This window comes from Balaenoptera musculus, chromosome 1 (genome assembly GCF_009873245.2).
Source record: "Balaenoptera musculus isolate JJ_BM4_2016_0621 chromosome 1, mBalMus1.pri.v3, whole genome shotgun sequence".
Taxonomy (NCBI): Eukaryota; Metazoa; Chordata; class Mammalia; order Artiodactyla; family Balaenopteridae; genus Balaenoptera; species Balaenoptera musculus.
Window position 1 is genome coordinate 165912228 of NC_045785.1, and position 19827 is coordinate 165932054.

Below are 19827 nucleotides of genomic sequence, written 5' to 3' on the forward strand. Positions count from 1 at the left end.
ATTCCTTGTCCTTTCTTGCAAAACACATCCTCAACGAAGTTCTTTTCTCAGTAAAAGAAAACAACACAACACAGCCTCCATTAGATCTTATCTGTTTTAAGCCTCCTTTTGCTTTTCTAAAACTAGATTCTCTTCTAGGGGTTTATTATGGTAGAAAGAAGTGATTTCTCCCATGTTTTAAAATGCCGGTTTTCTAAAATCTTCCTAAATCAGAATCATTCAATGAAAAAATTTAAATGTACCTTTTATAAATGCAAGCAATTCAATAAAGGATTTGCTTTTACACATGTTTTGTTTCAAACTCTGTTACAACTGACAGACTAATGAAGTTATAGCTTAGTTTGTACATGTGTTTTATCAGGTTACAAAAAGGAGTAAAATTTGACTAAAATGAAAATCAGAGCTCTCTATAGTTTATACCACTGGAGGGTCCAACACTCAGCAGACCCAGGCACTTTGCCCATCATATAGCTCTTCCCTCGCCTACTTTTCTTCTTTTCCTTTTTTAAGGAATACTACCATGGGATATTTGTTTTCATCTTGTTTCAGAAAATAACACATCTAACACCCAAAACTATGCAAAAAATGTGGTGTCACTTATTACATAAATATTATAACAGCACACAGATTTGGGATTTATATTAGATCTTAACATTATGGACTGTGTGACAAAACCAGGTTACTTTGATGTTCTGATGTAAGGGCCTGGTCACTGTAAATTTCTGAGGCTGTCTTGGAGCAAGCTAGACTTCTCCCAGTCTCTCTAAAGATGTCTGGGTGGATAGCAAAGTACCCAAGGCTGCCTCAGAAGAGGAGAGCTGGAGAGGGTTTTGAGGTTTCCTCCCAAGAGCATACAGGAAACTCCTGGGTAATGAACATGATTTTTTGCAGATATTTTCCATATAAGAAATGAGATGACAAACTAGGAGTCAAACACACAGGCAGGGAAATAAATAGCCCTCTTCTTTCTCTTTCTTTGAAGCAGTGATTTCCCTTAAAATAGCTGAGGGAGGAAACAGAAATAGAAATATTTGGAGCAGGAGAAAATCTGTAAGCTCAGAACAATGGAGCCAAATTACAGGATGAGACTTTCAACAATTGTTTAGGACAATGTATTCAAATATAACACAAACTAGTGCTAGTAACTGACAGAGGCAATGGGAAAAGAAGTTGGAAAACAAACAAACAAACAAACTCCTAGGTATGGAATATGCAAGTTAACTTTGGAAAAATAGAGAAAAAGGAAAAAAAAAAACTTTCTTAGACAAGGAATTTTCTACCTTCATTCAAAAAAAAAAATCCATTTGGCCCCAACCATTTCTTTCTTTTTTTAAATTATTTTATTTTTTAAAATAAAAATTATGTATATTTAAGGTATAATACATGATAATTTGATATACATACAAACAGTGAAATGATTACTTAAGTCAAGCTACATACTTCCTCAGAGTTACCTTTTTTTTGATAAGTGTGATGGGAACACCTGAAATCCCTCTTAGCAAACTTCCAGTATTCAATACAGTATTATTAACTTTTTGGATTAGACATCAAAAGCTCAGGCAACCAAAGCAAAATTAAACAAGTAAGACTACATCAAACTAAAAAGCTTCTTCTGTACAGCAAAGGAAACCATCAACAAAATGAAAAGACAACCTATAGAATGGGAGAAAATATTTGCAAACCACATATCTGATAAGGGGTTAATATTCAAAATATGTAAGGAACTCATGTAACTCAATAACAACAACAAAAAAAACCAGATTAAAAAACAGGCAAAACACCTAAATAGACATCTGATTTCATTTCCCCATGAAATGAAATATGGCTCCCATGTTCACTGCCACAAACATTTCCTGACTATCACACATTTCTTATTCCAAAGTATGCTAGTTTATACTAATCATATGCATTCAATATTCATAAAAACATTTAAAACTTTCTTTATTTCTTTGAACTTTAATGTGAGGATGAGCACTGGCTCTTACATCAGACAAATCTGGATTTGTGCCTTGACCCTGCTTCTCATGGAATGGGGCCTCAGGCATTCTTAATTAGGGACAAAGTTCCTAATTTATGTTATTAAAAGAAGCTAATTAATGGAATCAAATCCTCTAGTATTTAATGCTAGATAACTTCTCATCCACATTTTCTTCATTTCCTCAATGAAAATATTGCCTTTTAAGAAAACATTCCTGGGCTTCCCTGGCGGCACAGTGGTTAAGAATCCACTTGCCAATGCACAGGACATGGGTTCGAGCCCTGGTCTGGGATGATCCCACACGCTGCGGAGCAACTAAGCCCGTGCGCCACAACTACTGAGCCTGCGCTCTAGAGCCCGCGTGCCACAACTACTGAGCCCGCATGCCACAATTACTGAAGGCCACGCACCTACAGCCCGTGCTCCACAATAAGAGAAGCCACCACAATGAGAAGCCCATGCACCACAACGAAGAGTAGCCCCGCTCGACGCAACTAAAGAAAGCTCGCGTGCAGCAATGAAGACCCAATGCAGCCAAAAATAAATAAATAAATACATTTATTTTTTAAAAAAAAGAAGACATTCCTACGATTTATGTCAGAGCATGTTTTGCCTATGTTCTCTTCTAGGAGTTTTATGCCCTATATTTAGGTCTTTAAACCATTTTGAGTTTATTTTTGTGAGGGTGTGAGGTAGTGGTCTAATTTCATTGATTTACATGCAGCTGTCAAGCTTTCCCAACACCACTTGCTAAAGAGACTGTCTTTCCTCCACTGTATATTCTTGCCTCCTTTGTCTCTGTCATAGATTAATTGATCGAAGACATGTGGGTTTATTTCTGGGCTCTCTATTCTTTTTTTTCTGGCCGTGCATGCAGCTTGTGGGATCTTAGTTCCCCAGCCAGGGATCGAACCCGGGCCCTTGGCAGTGAAGGTGCTGAGTCCTAACCACTGGACCACTAGGGAATTCCCTGGGCTCTCTATTCTGTTCCACTGATCTGTCTGTTTTTACACCAGTACTGTTTTGATTACTGTAGCTTTGTAGTACTGTCTGAAGTCTGGGAGGGTTATGCCTCCAGCTTTGTTCTTTATCCTCAGGATTGCTTTGGCAATTCTAGGACTTTTGTGGTTCCATATAAATTTTAGGATTATTTGTTCTAGTTCTGTGAAAAATGTCATGGGTATTTCGATAGGGATTACATGAAATTTGTAGATTGCTTTGGGTAGTGTGGCCATTTTAACAATATTAATTCTTCCAATCCAAGAGCATGGGATATCTTTCCATTTATTTGAATCATCTTCAATTTCCTTTACCAATGTTTTATAGTTTTCAGCGTATAGGTCTTTCACCTCCTTGGTTAAATTCATTCCTCAAGGCAAAAGAAACAAAAGCAAAAATAAACAAATGGCACCTAATCAAACTTTATAAAGTTTTTGCACAGCAAAGGAAACCATCAACAAAATGAAAAGACAACCGAAGGAATAGGAGAAAATACTTGCAAATGATGTGACCAACAAGAGGTTAATATTCAAAATACACAAACAGCTCATACAACTCAATATCAAAAAAACCCAAACAAACAAAAAAATGGGCAGAAGACCTAAATAGTCATCTCTCCAAAGAAGACATACAGATGGCCAACAGGCACATGAAAAGATGCTCAACATCACTAATTACTAGAGAAATGCAAATCAAAACCACAATGAGGTATCACCTCACATGGGTCAGAATGGCTATCATCAAAAAGTCTACAAATATTAAATGCTGGAAAGGGTGTGGAGAAAAGGGAACCCTTGCGCACTGTTGGTGGGAATGTAAGTTGGTGCAGCCACTGTGGAGAAGAATATGGAGATTCCTTAAAAAACTAAAAATAGAGCTACCATATGATCCAACAATCCCACTCCTGGGCGTATATCTGGAAAAAACAAAAACTCAATTCAAAAAGATACATGCACCCCAATGTTCATAACAGCACTATTTACAATAGCCAAGACATGGAAACAAACCATGTGCCTATCAACAGATGACTGGCTTAAGAAGATGTGGGGTGTGTGTGTGTGTGTGTGTGTGTGTGTGTGTGTATACACACAATGGAATATTACTCAGCCATAAAAAAGAATGAAATAATGCCATTTACAGCAACATGGATGGACTAGAGAATATCATACTAAGTCAGAAAGAAAAAGACAAATATTATATAATATCATTTATACGTGGAATCTAAAAAATAATACAAATGAATATACGAAACAGAAACAGACTCACAGACATAGAAAACAAACTTATGGTTACCAAAGGGGAAAGGAAGCAGGGGAGGAATAAATTAGGAGTATGGGATTAATAGATACATACTACTTTACATAAAATAGATAAGCAATAAGGATTTACTGTATGGCACAGGGAACTATATTCAATACCTTATAATAACCTATAATGGAAAATAATCTGAAAAATATATATATAACTGAATCACTTCTCTGTATACCTGCAACTAACATAATACTGTAAACCAACTATACTTCAATTTAAAAAAAAAGAAAGAAAATACTACCTTTTATAAAAAGTTGCTGTGAGAATTAAATAAAAACTAATTTCCTTGTACAGTGCCTGGCACAATTAGGCAATCAAAAAGAGAGCTCTAATATATCACATATCTATTAATAATTAAGAAATTTTTGCTATAAAGCCAATCACTTACCTTAAGATCACGGTGAACAATGCACTTTTGATGACAATACTGTACAGCAGATACAATCTGAAATAAATATTTGGATAAAAGATTCAAAATTATTATGGTAAAAACATCTCAATTTTTCCCCAATTATCATTCCAATTTAGAGAAATTACTAACTTGGATTTTAAAGTTATGTTTAGCAATTTCACTGTTCCTTTATTTCAGAAAACCATATGCATTAAAGTTATGAGATTTTCACTTTTAAATGTGGACAATGTGGAAAAGTAGTATTCTCTTCCTAAAATACACTAAAATATTTGTCAGAGTCCATGAAGATTTCTTTATGGGTTGTTATATTTCTCTGTTTACATGATCCAATGTATACACTTTGTAGTTTTGGTCAAATGGTTTATCCCACTGTTGAAATAAGAATTCTGGCACACATGAATCAGCATTCCAAGATAGCTGGCTCAAGTTCAAAATGCAAAACTCTATGTTAGGAATTATACTAAATGTGTTCAAGGCATGTTTCTTCAGGGGAGTCAACTGACTAAGAATTTATCAACAGGGTATTTAGCAATACCTTATTTTTGTCTCTTCATATAGTATAAAGCAAAGGAAAAAATTTTGAGCCTTTAAAGGAAACCTAATTATCAAAAGAAAAGAGGTAAAAATGAAATTTAATCTTAAACTTGCCACTAATTCAGCTGGGCAAAGCATTCTACCCTTGTAACTAGATTTTGTACACCATCTTAATTTTTAACCATTACATAGGGCTCTTTGGGGATAAGTGCTAAACAGGAAAGAACCCAATGGTTTAAGGGCCAAAGATACAAATGAGAAATAGGTTATAAGCAATTCTATGATAGTTATACACTTTATTACATAAAATACAGAAAAGGAAACAATCTGATAGCAATCAACTAGGTGTTACTTTGTACATATAAGTATATCTGATGTATAGGAGGGCCATTTTAATGCACAGCAGAACATTCAATTCTGTGGATTCAGTTAAACGTAAACACAGTTTGAATGTTGAATATTGGTTAGGCATTTAACAAATGGGGACAGAAATGAGATTTTTGAAAGTTTAAAGGTGATGTGAAGTATGACCATGCTAATAGGATACTGGTTAGAAAAAAAAAAACTTCGAAGTAGTACAAGTGAAACTGATATTTCAGTATTATAAAATTATTTTAATGTATATTAAAATGGTTCAAAGACAGAGAAGACATGAATTCAAAACAAAATCAACACACAGTGAGTAAGATGTAATTCAATTAAATTCATTTTGATTCAACAGTCAGTTTATTGAGTACCTGCTATGTGCAAGAAAATGTGCTGGTTGCGAGGGGAATACAAAAATGTGTTCATGCACCCTACATGCACGCTGCCTTTAAGGAGCTTACAGTCTGATTAGGAGGAAAAAATATGTTTATGAGTAACTATACATACTACAAAGTAGAATCATAGAAGCAGAGATACAAAGAAGTGAGGGAATCATAAAAGATAAAGAATAATCTCAGTTACTAGGTGATATTTGATCTAAGCCCTCCATGAAGGATAGTAAAATTTTAAAATGTGGATGTTTGGGGATGGGGACGTAGGGGGTAAGGAGGTAAAATGCACTGATTTTTAAAAAATTTTTGGCTGCGTTGGGTCTTCATTGCTGCGTGCGGGCTTTCTCTAGTTGCGGCGAGCGGGGGCTACTCTTCGTTGCGGTGCGCAGGCTTCTCATTGCGGTGGCTTCTCTTGTTGTGGAGCACGGGCTCTAGGTGTGCAGGCTTCAGCAGTTGTGGCACACGGGCTCAGTAGCTGTGGCACACAGGCTTAATTGCTCCACAGTATGTGGGATCTTCCCGGACCAGGGCTCGAACCCGTGTCCCCTGCATTGGCAGGTGGATTCTCAACCACTGCGCCACCAGGGAAGCCCTGCACTGATGTTGAGGCAACACAATGTATTTGAAAAGTACATGGGAGAATGGTAATACTGGGAGTTAAACCTTGATAGACAAGTTGGTAAAAGTCTCTGAATTCCAAACTAAGCAGGTACTACAGAACCATGAACTGTGTTTGAGCAAAACAATTGTGAATGATTATAATTAATTTGAGGTGTGAGTCCTCCAAATACAGCAGAATCCTACAATGAATACATGTAGTATTAGTTTTCTTAAGCAATATGCTTCAAACTTCTAATATCCAATTTTTACCATGTAATTAAGAGAGACATACATTTATATGTAAATATTAATACATCTTACTGAACATACTATATAGGCTATAGGATGTTCATACTATAAGGCTATTTTTGTATCATAGATGACAGAACTTTGCTGATAATGAGAATATCTTTTTCAAGTCCCCTTCTCTTGATACCGTGAAGAAGGCGTGCTACAGACAATGATTTGGTTACCAAACATGCATTTCACGTTAGACAGGATAGATTCTGTGAAAGCAGTTCTATAGGCACTTCTGGAATAAAAATCTCCTGAGTCTTAAAGACTTAAGAAGGGAAAGATAATTTATAATATCATCACACTTATCTAGTAGGGTACAATTTCTGCCATAAAAGCAGCCCTGGCTTCTGACTTGCTCACTGCAGAATCCCCATGCACAAGCCCAAGTTTTACTGCATTAGTCTATGGCCAGACCCTCCCACCTCAAAACATTCTGTACCTCCACAAATAGGATGCAGAAACTTCCCTACAGTCCTTTTGTTACGGATCTTGAAAACATGATTGACAATCAGTCCTGCACTGACCCTAAAACCAGACATGTCAATGTTTTGCCATGAGGTGCAATTGTGGGGGGAGGATGATTTGCAGTTATTTATACGTGGGTCAGGAATTCCCAAGCTTTAAGTAGTAGCCTTGACACTGGAAGGGTTGAATCAATATTATGATTTTTCTTGCAGGCCCTCAAATCTTAAGGAAAGCAGAGGCATTGTATGGGCAATGACTGCTAAATTAATTGGTCTTGAACTGTCCTAGTGCCTCTGCTGTATTTAATGGTAGGGTCAAGGACATACCCTTACTAATACAGTACATTCCCTTTCACTGTTAAAGTTTTTAAAGTAATTTTATGAAATACAGAGCAAATAGAAATAAAAGTAAATACACATTTATTAGAGTTTTAATTACACCTATAAAGAAAAATAAACTTAGCAAAAATAAATTGAAAAACAAATATAACTTTTTGCCAAATAACTATAAAATTGTGTGTGTGTCCCTGGTTTTTAAAAATGTGAGTTGGTTACCTATTTAATTTTGGGGGGAACACATACTGATAGTAATACATTTAATATTTATAATAAATAGATAATTATTTTTAAAATTGCCATTGTTTTACATTTTAAATAGCATTCATTTGACACTCAACCTCTGATTTGATTTCAAAGTAATCCAGACTTTATTTTTAAAAAGAGCCAATTAGTAATTATTTGGATCTTTATGAAAATATCTGTGTCCCAGCCTGCTATCCTGCTCCCACCCCTCAGTAGAGATGAGTAAGCTCTTTAAAATAGCACCTTCTCTAATTCCATATAGTACCCAGTACAATTTCTGACCACAGTATGTTTTTAATAAATAAACAAAACCAACTGACTAAAAAGAATAAGAGTGAGTAGTGACAGTCCTTAAAATATAAATTAAAATCCCAATGGAAATACTTAATGTCAATTGGAATTTTCTTCCTAATAGGCTACTAAAACTAGTGTGACTGAGATGGAAAGAACAATGACATTTAAAGTGATGACTGTAGCTCTTTACTTAAGTAAGCCTGGACTTCCATTCCACGGTAGAAAAGAATTTAACAATATGTAGCTGAATACCATTCAATTTCTCAATGTTGCTTCCTCATTACCAGCTGTCTTTAGATTCAGCTATTTTAAGTCAAATGCTCCTAGGAATCTATTCTAAATATAAGGGCTATGTTTATCTTTGGTCGAAAGCATTTCATGTATACTGTTCCAAAAAGTAATGATTCTGTGAGATATTAATAATAGAGGTTTCACAAAATAAACTCACTCCACGATCAATGTGGAGAATGCTATGTCAAAAAAAAAAAAAAGTTGAACAGGTTTTTTTCCTCCCATCTTCTTCAGGACTTCTCCAATTGTATGTATGTTAACATATATATAAAATCTCACAGAGGAAGATTTCACATCAGCAGTCATTGTTTCCCAACCTTATTGATTACAGGATCCCTTTAACTGTAGAATAATGTTTACAGAAGAGATACTGAACTATTTTTAAATGAATATTTTAAATTCACTTAGGTAAAGTTTGGGATATAGTAAGCTGTCTGTTGAAACTTTACTTCAGTAAATTTTGTGGACAATTTACAATTTATTAATTGTCATTTCTACAGTAATTTATAAAGTATGATAATTTTAAATACTTCATTCTTAAACATTAAAAACAAAATCTTAGATGAACTTAAATTGCTTTTTCTTATTTTATCATTTCTGTAACAAATCATATTCAAGTTGACCTGGAAATATCAATATCTTACCATATTCTTCACACTGGCAAGGTTCCTTCCCTACTTGACTAAATAAAATTGATCACAGTCTTTAAATCTACAAAAATATGAGTTCCAAAACTGACATCTTTAATTATTTAAAAAATACAAAAACCTCTTTAAACAGTACACATTTATACTGTACACATAAAGCTAATATTCTTGATAATAATTACTGGATAAAGGTTTAAGTATTTACTTTCTATCTCACTCTAGTCTGTATTTCCAAGACTATCAAAGAGTTATTAATAAGAATCTCACCTATAAACATTTTACTATTTATGATGAACTAGAAATAACCAATGGCAACTATTTTAAATTTAAATTCAGGAAGAACAAATTTCTTTTTCAGTTTTCCATTCTTAAAAAGTATAAGAAAGCAGGAATTTTTCTTTTTAAAGTACCATGTACTCTGAATTCCAGTTTGTGATACTGTCCATTGTACATCACTAAAAATATCAGCAAAACAAAGTTGAAAACTACTTTCCATACCTGCCTAAATTTTGCACGGGCCTCTTTTTCTTTCATTCTTCCATGGGCAACTAAGTAATCAAATACTTCACCTGAATCAGAAAGGTAAAGCAGGCAGTAAAATATACATAGATTTTTCAGTTAACAATATATGCAATGTCAAGTTTTTGCCTTGTTTTTAAAGAAGCTTTTGGCCCACACTTTTCTGATAGTTCTATATAAATCACAACTGTTACATGAATAGAAAAAAAGGAAAAAAAATACATGTAAAATTGAATATGGGTAGCGGCTTATGATTCAACAAAACTCGTAATAAAAAGTCATAAAAAACATAAGAAAACTTACTTTCTGCTTTCAACTATTATGTAAAAATACAGTCAACTCTTTATTATCCATTCTAATAAAGGGAAGCCACAGCATGGGCAATCAAAAATTACATTTGGCTTTGTATTTGGGGCCTACATTTCAAACAAAATAACAGAAGTCATATTATGTTGGCTCACTCTCTTAAAGTCTACTAGTCATAGAGTCTTGGTCAAATTCCATCTCTCTACCTCCATCCACACTGATTTCTTTCTTTTCCTTCCTACACTGATTATGCGCATTCTCACAGTACTCATTTCACCTGCATTGGTATTTAACTACTTATTATATAGAATGAAATCATCCTTGTGTGCATCTCCTATTACCCCGGATGAGCTGCAAACTCCTTGAATGCTGTCATCATACCCATACTTTATCTGTATCCCCATCCCCATGACAGAACACGAAGTGGATAGACAATACATATTTGTTGAAATAATTTAAAGATACTAGACACTGTAAAAATTTTCTAATAGATCCTTTACTTTACATGTAAGTTTTTTTCATTTTTCTCTAATCAATAATAATAAAAAAATAACTAATGTTTAGTTACATTATCAAAAATAAAATATCTCAGTGTAAGGGATAAAATTTTTATATCCTTATAATTTGTACCACATAGATATATACATGTATATTAAAAACTCATAAAGTGGCTTAAAGAGTTCTTGTAAAGTACAGCAAAGTGGTTAAAAACTCAGGTTTTAGAATCAGACCAATTTTGGTATGAATCCTTATTTAGCCCTAAGTAGCTATTGGGAGACATAAGGAAGATTTCTTAACTTCGTTTAGACCCTGCTTCTCCCTATTACCTATTTCACATGGGTGTTGTGAGGATTAAATGAAATAATGCACGTGCTTAGCACAGTGAGACTGGCATATAGTAAGCACTCAATAAATTATATATTTGTATCTAGGTATACAGATATATTACATATACATATATGCAATATCAATCCTAGGACATAAGTAAAATGTTAAAAATCAAATATGTAATGATGTATGTCAGATGAAACTAATAAATCTACAATGTTAGCATATTATATCAAGCATACTTAAATGATTAAATGGGATGATGAAAACAGAGAAATGAATAGATGCTCTAGTTGACCCATCATAGTAGTTAATTCTAGATATGTGAGTTTAGGCGGGGAAACATATATGGCAGGAGTTCAAAAATTTGGACTACTCTTAAGTTCTGCCTGGAACGCTCACACCCCCCGGATGTTTACATGATTCAGTCCTTTACTGATTATATATTATTTGTTTATGATTTGCTTCTCCAACTAGAACGTAATCTTTTGTCATCTTTTTGAGGGCAGGGACCTTGCCTTTGCTCACCCGTGTGTTCCTAGCACCTAGAATATCACTTAGTACACAGTAAACATTTAATAAATAATGTCTGCATGAACAACAGAAGGTATAAACACACTATTCCAAAGTAGCCCTGACGCCTTTTAATAGGCTCCTTTGAACAAAACATGGTTCAAAATCATAAAGGAGTTCCCTGCCCTTCTAATCAATGAAGATCTTTTGCCCCATTAGTGAACCAGAATCAACAGATGTACTCCTGGCAAAGAGGCAATTGTCTGACTCAACCCTTGTTCATGCTAGGCTTCTCGTGTGCATGTCAGATTCAATCCTAAAATATCTAGAAATTTCAGAGGAAAAATATTAAGTGTTTTATTCTCTAGAGTCACCTTGCCATTTATAGATTAAAAAGGCAAGAGGATGATTCTAGATTTACTGCTACAGAACCATGATGGTTTGTTACAGGATCATTGACTGGCAAGACTCAAAGAACACCTATCCCTAGGAATCAGAACTGAATAAGGGGCCACTGGCTGAGCTCCAGTACACACCTCTCTACACTACACTACACCCTTCTGCCCCTCCCAATGCTACTGAAGGAGAGCAGTGAGGACCCTACGTGCTGTCTATTACTCCAGCCATTGCTCCCCTTCATCAGCACCAATAAAGAGTTGACTGCACTTACCATTAATCGTTAAAGCAGTATGCACATTAATATTAACACAGCCTTGTGGCAGCCCTTCATAAAAATAGAACAATGCCCACAGACCTTTAGCTGTCTATAATTTCTCATATCAAAACATGTTTAGCCCCACTCTCTAGACTTTAGATCACTAAAAAAAAAAAAGTCTAACTGAATAAACACTCAGGGTTTCAACAATGATGAATTGATACACAGATCTAACTACAGGATAGAAAAGTAGAGAAAGTTCATTATGTGGTATTTGTAGGTTCATTAGTTTTATTATAGATTAACATTTTATGAAAATTTGCATGGCTGTATTAATATTTCTTAAAATCCTATAATAATAAAAAACATTAATGATGTAGGTTTCCAGGTTAAGTAAAAAACCTACAATGAAATATTTTCATGATGAAAAAAAGCTATGCAAAAAACTAAATCTTTTAAAACTTTCAATCTACATAAAAAACTGAAAAAGCAATTAAAATCCATTTAATATTTGTAGTAAAATTTTTTAGAAATCTAAGAGAGGGTATAAAAATACATAGCCTAGATGCTATAGACTAAAATAAATCATCTTTATTCTAGTTACACAAAATCTGAATCATCATAAAAATCTATACACTTTATTAGCTAAAAGAACTCAAAACTAAATTCAACACTAAGTTTTTCAATTGATTAGCGGAAAAAAGGTAATTAGCCAAAGTGGTTTAAATAATTTCTGCTGCCCTCCCTCTTCTTCAATTGCTTAAATTCTCTGAGCCCTTAAAACCTTCAAGTATCCTCATTTTACTTATTAAATGATTTAACTCCATAAATTTTAAACCTGTTTCCGAGAAAGTTAAGTCTTATGCCTAAAAGAACAGTGAATCTGAGCCAATGTATCTCTCATTTGAGGGGAAGTACATGAAAATGATTTTCTATTATATATCAGTGTTTAAAAATCATTCCTATTTTTGACACTATATAGTCAGAATATATATTGGGTTGGTCAAAAAGTTCGTTTGGGATTTTCATAACACCTTACGGCAGAACCTGAACGAACTTTTTGGCCAGCCCAATATTATATTCTACTAGAAATGTATCTTACATTTCCCCGTCAACTCAGTCTCCTAACTTATAAAATATACAGATCAATACTTGTTTAAATTGAAACATTTTATGGATTTCTTGAAAATGTATGTATATGGAGAATCTGTCATATATGAACAATCAGTGAAATAAACATCTGACCTAGAACATGCTTTTACTATAAACTTTATTAAATACATTCTGAATTTGAGATTTCCTGTTAATAGCCAAGAGCTTCTACTACTACTAATGTTATTATATATTATATTATTTAGATAAGAATTGAAATATTCATAGATAACAATGCAAATTTAGAGTTTTGAAAAATGTCCCTAAGTAATTTTTAAATAAGCCAAAATCCTACTTTTAAATGTAGGATCAATAGGTCTTGAAACTAAACACTGAATTTTCCTTAAGATACTATTTAAAGGCATTTTATGAAACTATAGATTCATTAACATCAAAAAAGACGTGAATGTTAATGATTGGTATTAATAATTCTATATGTCTCATCAAAAGATAACTTTTCATTCCCTTCATCCTTACCTCCACTCGCGTATTCCATGACTAAATAGAGGGTCTTCTCTGTTTCAATAACTTCAAACAATTTTACTGAAAAAAGAAATTAGAGATACAACTCTGTGGTTGTGAGCATATATTGGATATGCTTTAAGAAAATTTAAGGTAACACTAAACCAAAGGAAAATTTGAGTATTTACTAAAAATTATTAATTACAACTTAAAGTTTAAAATTTTTCTCAAGGGTTATTACGACTATGGAAGAAAACTACTTACTGTGAAGTGATTTGGAACCAACTGCTGGGTCAAAAGAGAGTTAAATTTCTGGGATTAAAAAAATCATTCCTTTTCTAATTAGAATAAAGTAATAAAAAAAGAAAATCTTAAAATCAAAATAATAAAATTTTAATTAAAGCTTAAAAAGACACTATTATTATAATGAGCCTATCAAAAAATGTTAAATAATCTTTGGTACAGAAACAAAAAATTTTATAATTATGTGATATTTTTAAAGTTTCTGGTTAAAAAATACTAAATTATCAGACTTATGTATTGACAAATAGTTGAAATTATACACCAAAGTAACTGCATGAGTGTCTCTAATAAACATAAGATTTTTTAATGTGCAAGAAACACATGATTCAAAAATAAACAGATTAAAAGAAGAATTGCTTTTTACTTCTTACAATCCAATGACTGTATAATATATGTAATCAATAAACTTATTTGTAAATATGGGGGAAAAACAGAACTTATGGAAGTAAATTCACTAAAACTGAAATCAACTCTATTTTCTTTAAAATTCAAACTAGTTATTTTGCTTATAAACTATGATCAAGCCCAAGTGCCTATTATCAAAATATCTGGAATTATTTTTTATAAATACCTAAATGGCATGCAATCTCTATTTAGAGAGATTTAGTAAGGAGATACAAAAATCATTTATATGCTTTAACTCCAAGTCATATATGACTTCATGTGAAAACTACATTTGTAGCCTTCAGTTAACTTCCTTATAATCTATTTTTACCCAAAGTATCACTTTCTGAGGTTATCACTTTTTCTCATTTTATATAAAACATCCTTAAAATTGTATCCTTTCAAATAGCCTCAAATTAAGGAAAATACTTTATCGTTAATTGTATATATAAATTTCATACCTATGTTAGGGTGATTCAATATCTTCATTATTCGTACTTCTCGAAACAACTGTTAAAGAAAACAACCAAACAATTTTGTTAAAAAAGAACACTCAAGCAGTGAACCAATCAAAACATCTGTTTGAAGACATTTATCTGCTTATAAGACACTACAGGATTCTGGTCAAATAAGAGATTTACTTCACAGTCCCAACTCTAATTTTGCTGAGACTTGGTTCCCAGGACAATTTTAACTAATGAACTCAAATGGTTCTGTGTGTGTGTGTGTTTGTGTGTGTATGTGAATATACCATATACAGTAAAACTAACATTTATTTGAATACTCATTACTAGGAATAAAAGAAAAACACTGTGGGAATGAAACTAAATGATCATCCACATGACTTTTATCCAAAAAAAACCTTCCTTGGGGTTTGGGGGGCCTGACCCTTTAATCACCTCTACTGGTTGATCAGACTATAAGCAATTATGAATAAAGCTGTATAAACCATGTGTAAGAGTCTGTGTGGACTAAGTTTTCAATTCACTTGGGTAAATACCAAGGAGCATGATTACTGGATGGTATAGTAGAGTATGTTTAGTTTTATAAGAAACCACCAAACTACCTTCCAAAGTGGCTGTACCATTTTGCATTCCCACCAGCAATGAGAGTTCCTGTTGTTCCACATCCTTGTCAGCACTTGGTGTTGTCAGTGTTTTGGATTTTCACCATTCTAACAGGTGTGTAGTGGTATCTGTTGTTTTAATTTGCAACTCCTAATAGTGTATGGTGTTGATCATCTTCTTGTATGCTTATCTGCCGTCTATATACTTTCTCTGATGAGACCTCTGTTCAGATCATTTGACCATTTCTAAATCAGTTATCCGTTTTCCAAACGCTTTCCAATCCTCAACAATACCAGATGCCAGTGGACAGCAGTAAGCATGGAATACTCATCAAATACCATGTAGATTCTAGTTAGCGACGTCAGAGAATATGTCCTTCCCATGAGCAGCCCTGGAGGCCCTGGGCAGAGGGAGCCGGAAGTCACATACCCTCACTTCCTCCTCAGGGGTCTCAGAGGGGTAAGGGCCTTGGTGTGAGCTGGGTGGCCTCAGGTCAGCAGAGGGGAGTGTGGAATCTCACTCCTGTGAATATTCAGAGGGAGGATTGAGGGGACCTCCTATACCAAGACAGAGGGGATGCCGCCCATACCCGGCGTTTCTCACGATTGGCAGCAGGGGCAGAGCTCTGTGGGGTCTCCTGTATTCCTGGTGGGTAGTCCCCTCAGAATGCACTCAGGGTTTTTATCTTGGTTTCTGACACCACCTGGGTCTCCTCACTCTGCTTACCTGACGTCCCCCCTAAAAATAAGGCCCTCACTTCCCTGAGAAAACCAAAGAGGAAGTAAGGGGGCACCTCATCAGGTGACCTCTGCCCACGGACTCCTTGGGCTGACAGCAGAGGTAGACTCTGTGGTTTAGATTTTCAGAGGATCTGTACTTCTGGTTTCAACTTTTTTTTTCTTATTATGGCACATTAGCAGGTAAAATTCACACATAATATGAGCATATAAAATTTACATATAACTATAAAATCATAACTCACAAATCTGCTGATCCTAGGTTCTACTATAAGCAGAATTTTTTTCTTTAGAAAAACAAGTCAAATATTATGCCTGCCTCTTATTTTTCCATGGCTTTCATAAACTCATTTTATAAGCACTGAGTAATAAAACAGTCTATTTAAACATTTAAAATATCATTTTATAAGAAATATACCTATTTGTAACCAAAGTAATTTTTTTAAATGTTAAACTTTATTATTTAAAAATATTGACTTTTTTTCCTGAATCTCCACCCTGCACCCCAGGAATGTATTAAAAAAAAAAAAATACAGATAGTCCCTATTTTGGTTTTGCTGTACTATATAGATTTTAAAGTTTTTGGACCTATTATTAATACGAGTAGCATTATTGTAAGTTTCATTTGCATTCATTAGTATTATCTATTTCTTTTTAAAAAATTTATTGAAGTATAGTTGCTTTACAATGCTGTGTTAATTTCTGCTGTACAACAAAGTGATTCAGTTATACATATACACACATTATTTTTCATATTCTTTTCCATTATGGTTTATCACAGGATGTTGAATATAATTCCCAGTGCTATACAGTAGGACCTTGTTGTTTATCCATTCTATAAATAATAATTTGCACCTGCTAATCCCAAACTCCCACTCCATCCCTTCCCCCACCTGCCATCCCCCTTGGCATCCACATTCTGTTCTCTATGTCTGTGAGTCGGTTTCTGTTTCGTAGATAAGTTCCTTTGTGCCATATTTTTAGATTCCAGGTATAGGTGATATCATATGGCATTTGTCTTTCTCTTTCTGACTTACTTAAGTATGATAATCTCTAGGTCCATCCATGTTGCTGCAAATGGCGTTATTTCATTCCTTTTTATGGCTGAGTAGTAGTAGTATGTATTTCTAATAGAAAAGTCCCCAATAACAATCTTGTTCTCCTATACTTACATGTAAATGAACTACCTCTGTTTTCTTCATTGAGTGTTGCTTTCTTGTTAAAATTTTATTTATCTGTTAAGTTGTTAGATGTGACTATACAGTCACAACTCACAAGCACTACAGTACAGAAGCCTTTGTAACTGGCCTCCATGAAACCAACTGTCACGCGGCATTGCCTCTGCAAAACCTGCTGAGCACACTTGTGCACCCGCGATGCTCACTGTTCGAGGTGCTTCCTGCGCCCCTACACTTCCGCGGTTAAGCAGCATGCTTACCAAAGGTTATTTAGATTTCAGACATGTCTGTCAGTTACAGTTGTTACTGCAAATAGATCATTCAACTAATGTATTAGTTTTCTACTGCTAAGTAACAAATTACCACACCCCAGCAACTTCTAACAACACACATTTATTATCTCACTGTTTCTGTGTGTCAGTATTCACTGTGCATCATGGTCACGGCTTAACTGGGTCCTCTGCTGGGGGCCTCACAAGGCTGCCATCAAGGTGCTGTCCAGGCTGCACTCTCATCTAGAGGCTCGACCGGGGAAGAATCTACTTCCAAGCTAACCCAGGCTGTGGGCAGAATTCATTTCCTTACAGCCCTAGGGCTGAGGGCCCTGGATTCTTGCTGGCTCTCCTGGAGGCTGCCCTGACCTCTTAGAGACTGCTCACAGGTCTTGCCAAGTAAGCTTCTCCAACACAGCAGTTTACTTTATCAAGCCAGCAAGGATAATCTCTAGAGCAAGTTGGCTAGCAGGACAGTCTTATATAACATAATGTGATTGTGAGAGTGAATTCTCATCACCTTTTCCTAATTCTACTGGTTAGAAACCAGTCACAGATCCCACTCACACTCAAAGGGAAGTGATTGTACAAAGGTATGAACACAAGAAGGCAGGGATCACTGGCGTTGCCTTAAGGTCTGTCCAACAAGATTAAATTTACATAAACCAATGAAGGACAAGTATGCTGTTTAACAAAACAAACCAAATTGAATACTTTCTAAATACTAGAAAAGAGCTGTTAAAGAAATTGCTGTCCTGTTAGGTGTGGGCAAGAAGACTGTAAAAGATTAAAAGAAAATCTAGGATTCTGCTCTCAGATCACTTCCCAGGAGTCTTTAAATTCTCCATTAATTAAAATAAGAAACCAATTAGAAATAGCAGCAAACATGGGTTTACAAGTATGACTTGTACAAGATAAACAAAGCCAATCAGTAGACCCAAACTTAAAAGAGAAAAAAAAAAAAAAAAAAGCTTTGCACCTAAATGAAAAGACTGGTTGATGAATGTATATTTATGTGCTCAATTTAAACGTTAAATGCTTATGTAATTTTTAATAATTCCTCACTTTAACCTACTTTTTCGATTACCAGTCCTTACTGCCCCATGGAAGAGGGCTTCTGCCTTACTTTGTAACTGGCATAGGTACCTCCAGGAAGTGTGGCCCATTAAGTTGTAGCATTAGTATGCCACACTGGCTCCTTCATTCTATCTTCTTTCTCTTCTGTCTCAAGAAAGAACATCAAATTGCAACAGAGTGAGAACAAAATTGTCACATGGGTAATCTTGAATTTATTCTTGTTAATTTTTATGACGTTATCGGCCAGTTCAGTAGTTTATTCTTAGAAGCAAACTGGTTGAGACACATCTGATCACTAATTAAAACATACTGGCAGCTCCATGTTTGAGAATAAGTAATCTAAAGGAACGGACAGCTACACATCCTTCAGGCATTCCCCTATAAACACTGTCTTTTGTTTGTTTACTTGATTGAGTGGTGCTGAATTCATGAGTTTAGTCCTTGACTGGAGTCTAGAATGTAGCTCTTCTGTTCTACAAAGAACCGAGATGAGCTGGGGAACAGTGTTAAAATCGTCCTGTGAAAAGTGGGACACTTAACAAAAACAGTACCTGAACAGAAGGCCACTCCACTTCCACCTGGAGATGAAGCCAGAGAAATACCATCCCTTTCTCATCAGAAAGGAATTTCTTATTCCAGTTAAAACAATAATATACTGTCATCGGGTTCCTACATCTCAATGTCTTGAATACATTGTTCTATCCATAGTTTCCTCTCCTTCAGCATTTTTAAAAAAAAATTTGTATTGAGATATAGTTGATTTACAATGTTGTATTAGTTTCAGGTGTACAGCAAAGTGATTCAGTTATACACACACATACATATATATACACATATATTCTTTTTTAGATTCTTTTCCATTATAGGTTATTACAAGATACTGAGTATAGTTCTCTGTGCTATACAGTAGGTCCTGGTTGGTTATCTATTTTATCCCTCAGTAGATTTTGACAAGGAGTGAGAAAAAACTATAAAAACAAGCAACGGCATGAATGTGTGTATAAGCTGAGTGTGTGCTGGCTAAAAGTGACAAGCAGTTGTGGAAAGAGGAAGAGTGGCTGCTGATGGAAGAAGTGGTGAGGGGGTTTTAAGTGGTACATTGACTCGGGACAATGAAATGCCAGAATCCTGCCCCGTCAATCACCCTGACTCCGATGGAAACACTTGAACTGTCAGCCAGGTTTGTCATTAACATTCTAAATCTAGA

General features: G+C 34.7%; 1 protein-coding gene across 6 annotated transcripts in view; it reads right to left on the reverse strand.

Annotated features, from left to right (window-relative positions):
• MARK1 (microtubule affinity regulating kinase 1) overlaps positions 1-19827 on the reverse strand; it is a 149701-nt gene that overhangs the window by 35875 nt on the left and 93999 nt on the right. For all 6 annotated transcript variants that reach the window (XM_036874257.1, XM_036874266.1, XM_036874247.1 and 3 more), the window contains 4 exons: positions 14751-14799; positions 13618-13683; positions 9666-9736; positions 4677-4733 (listed from right to left, as the gene is read on the reverse strand). In XM_036874257.1, the coding sequence (XP_036730152.1) occupies positions 4677-4733; positions 9666-9736; positions 13618-13683; positions 14751-14799 (243 nt within the window). The remainder of the gene's footprint in view (positions 1-4676; positions 4734-9665; positions 9737-13617; positions 13684-14750; positions 14800-19827) is intronic.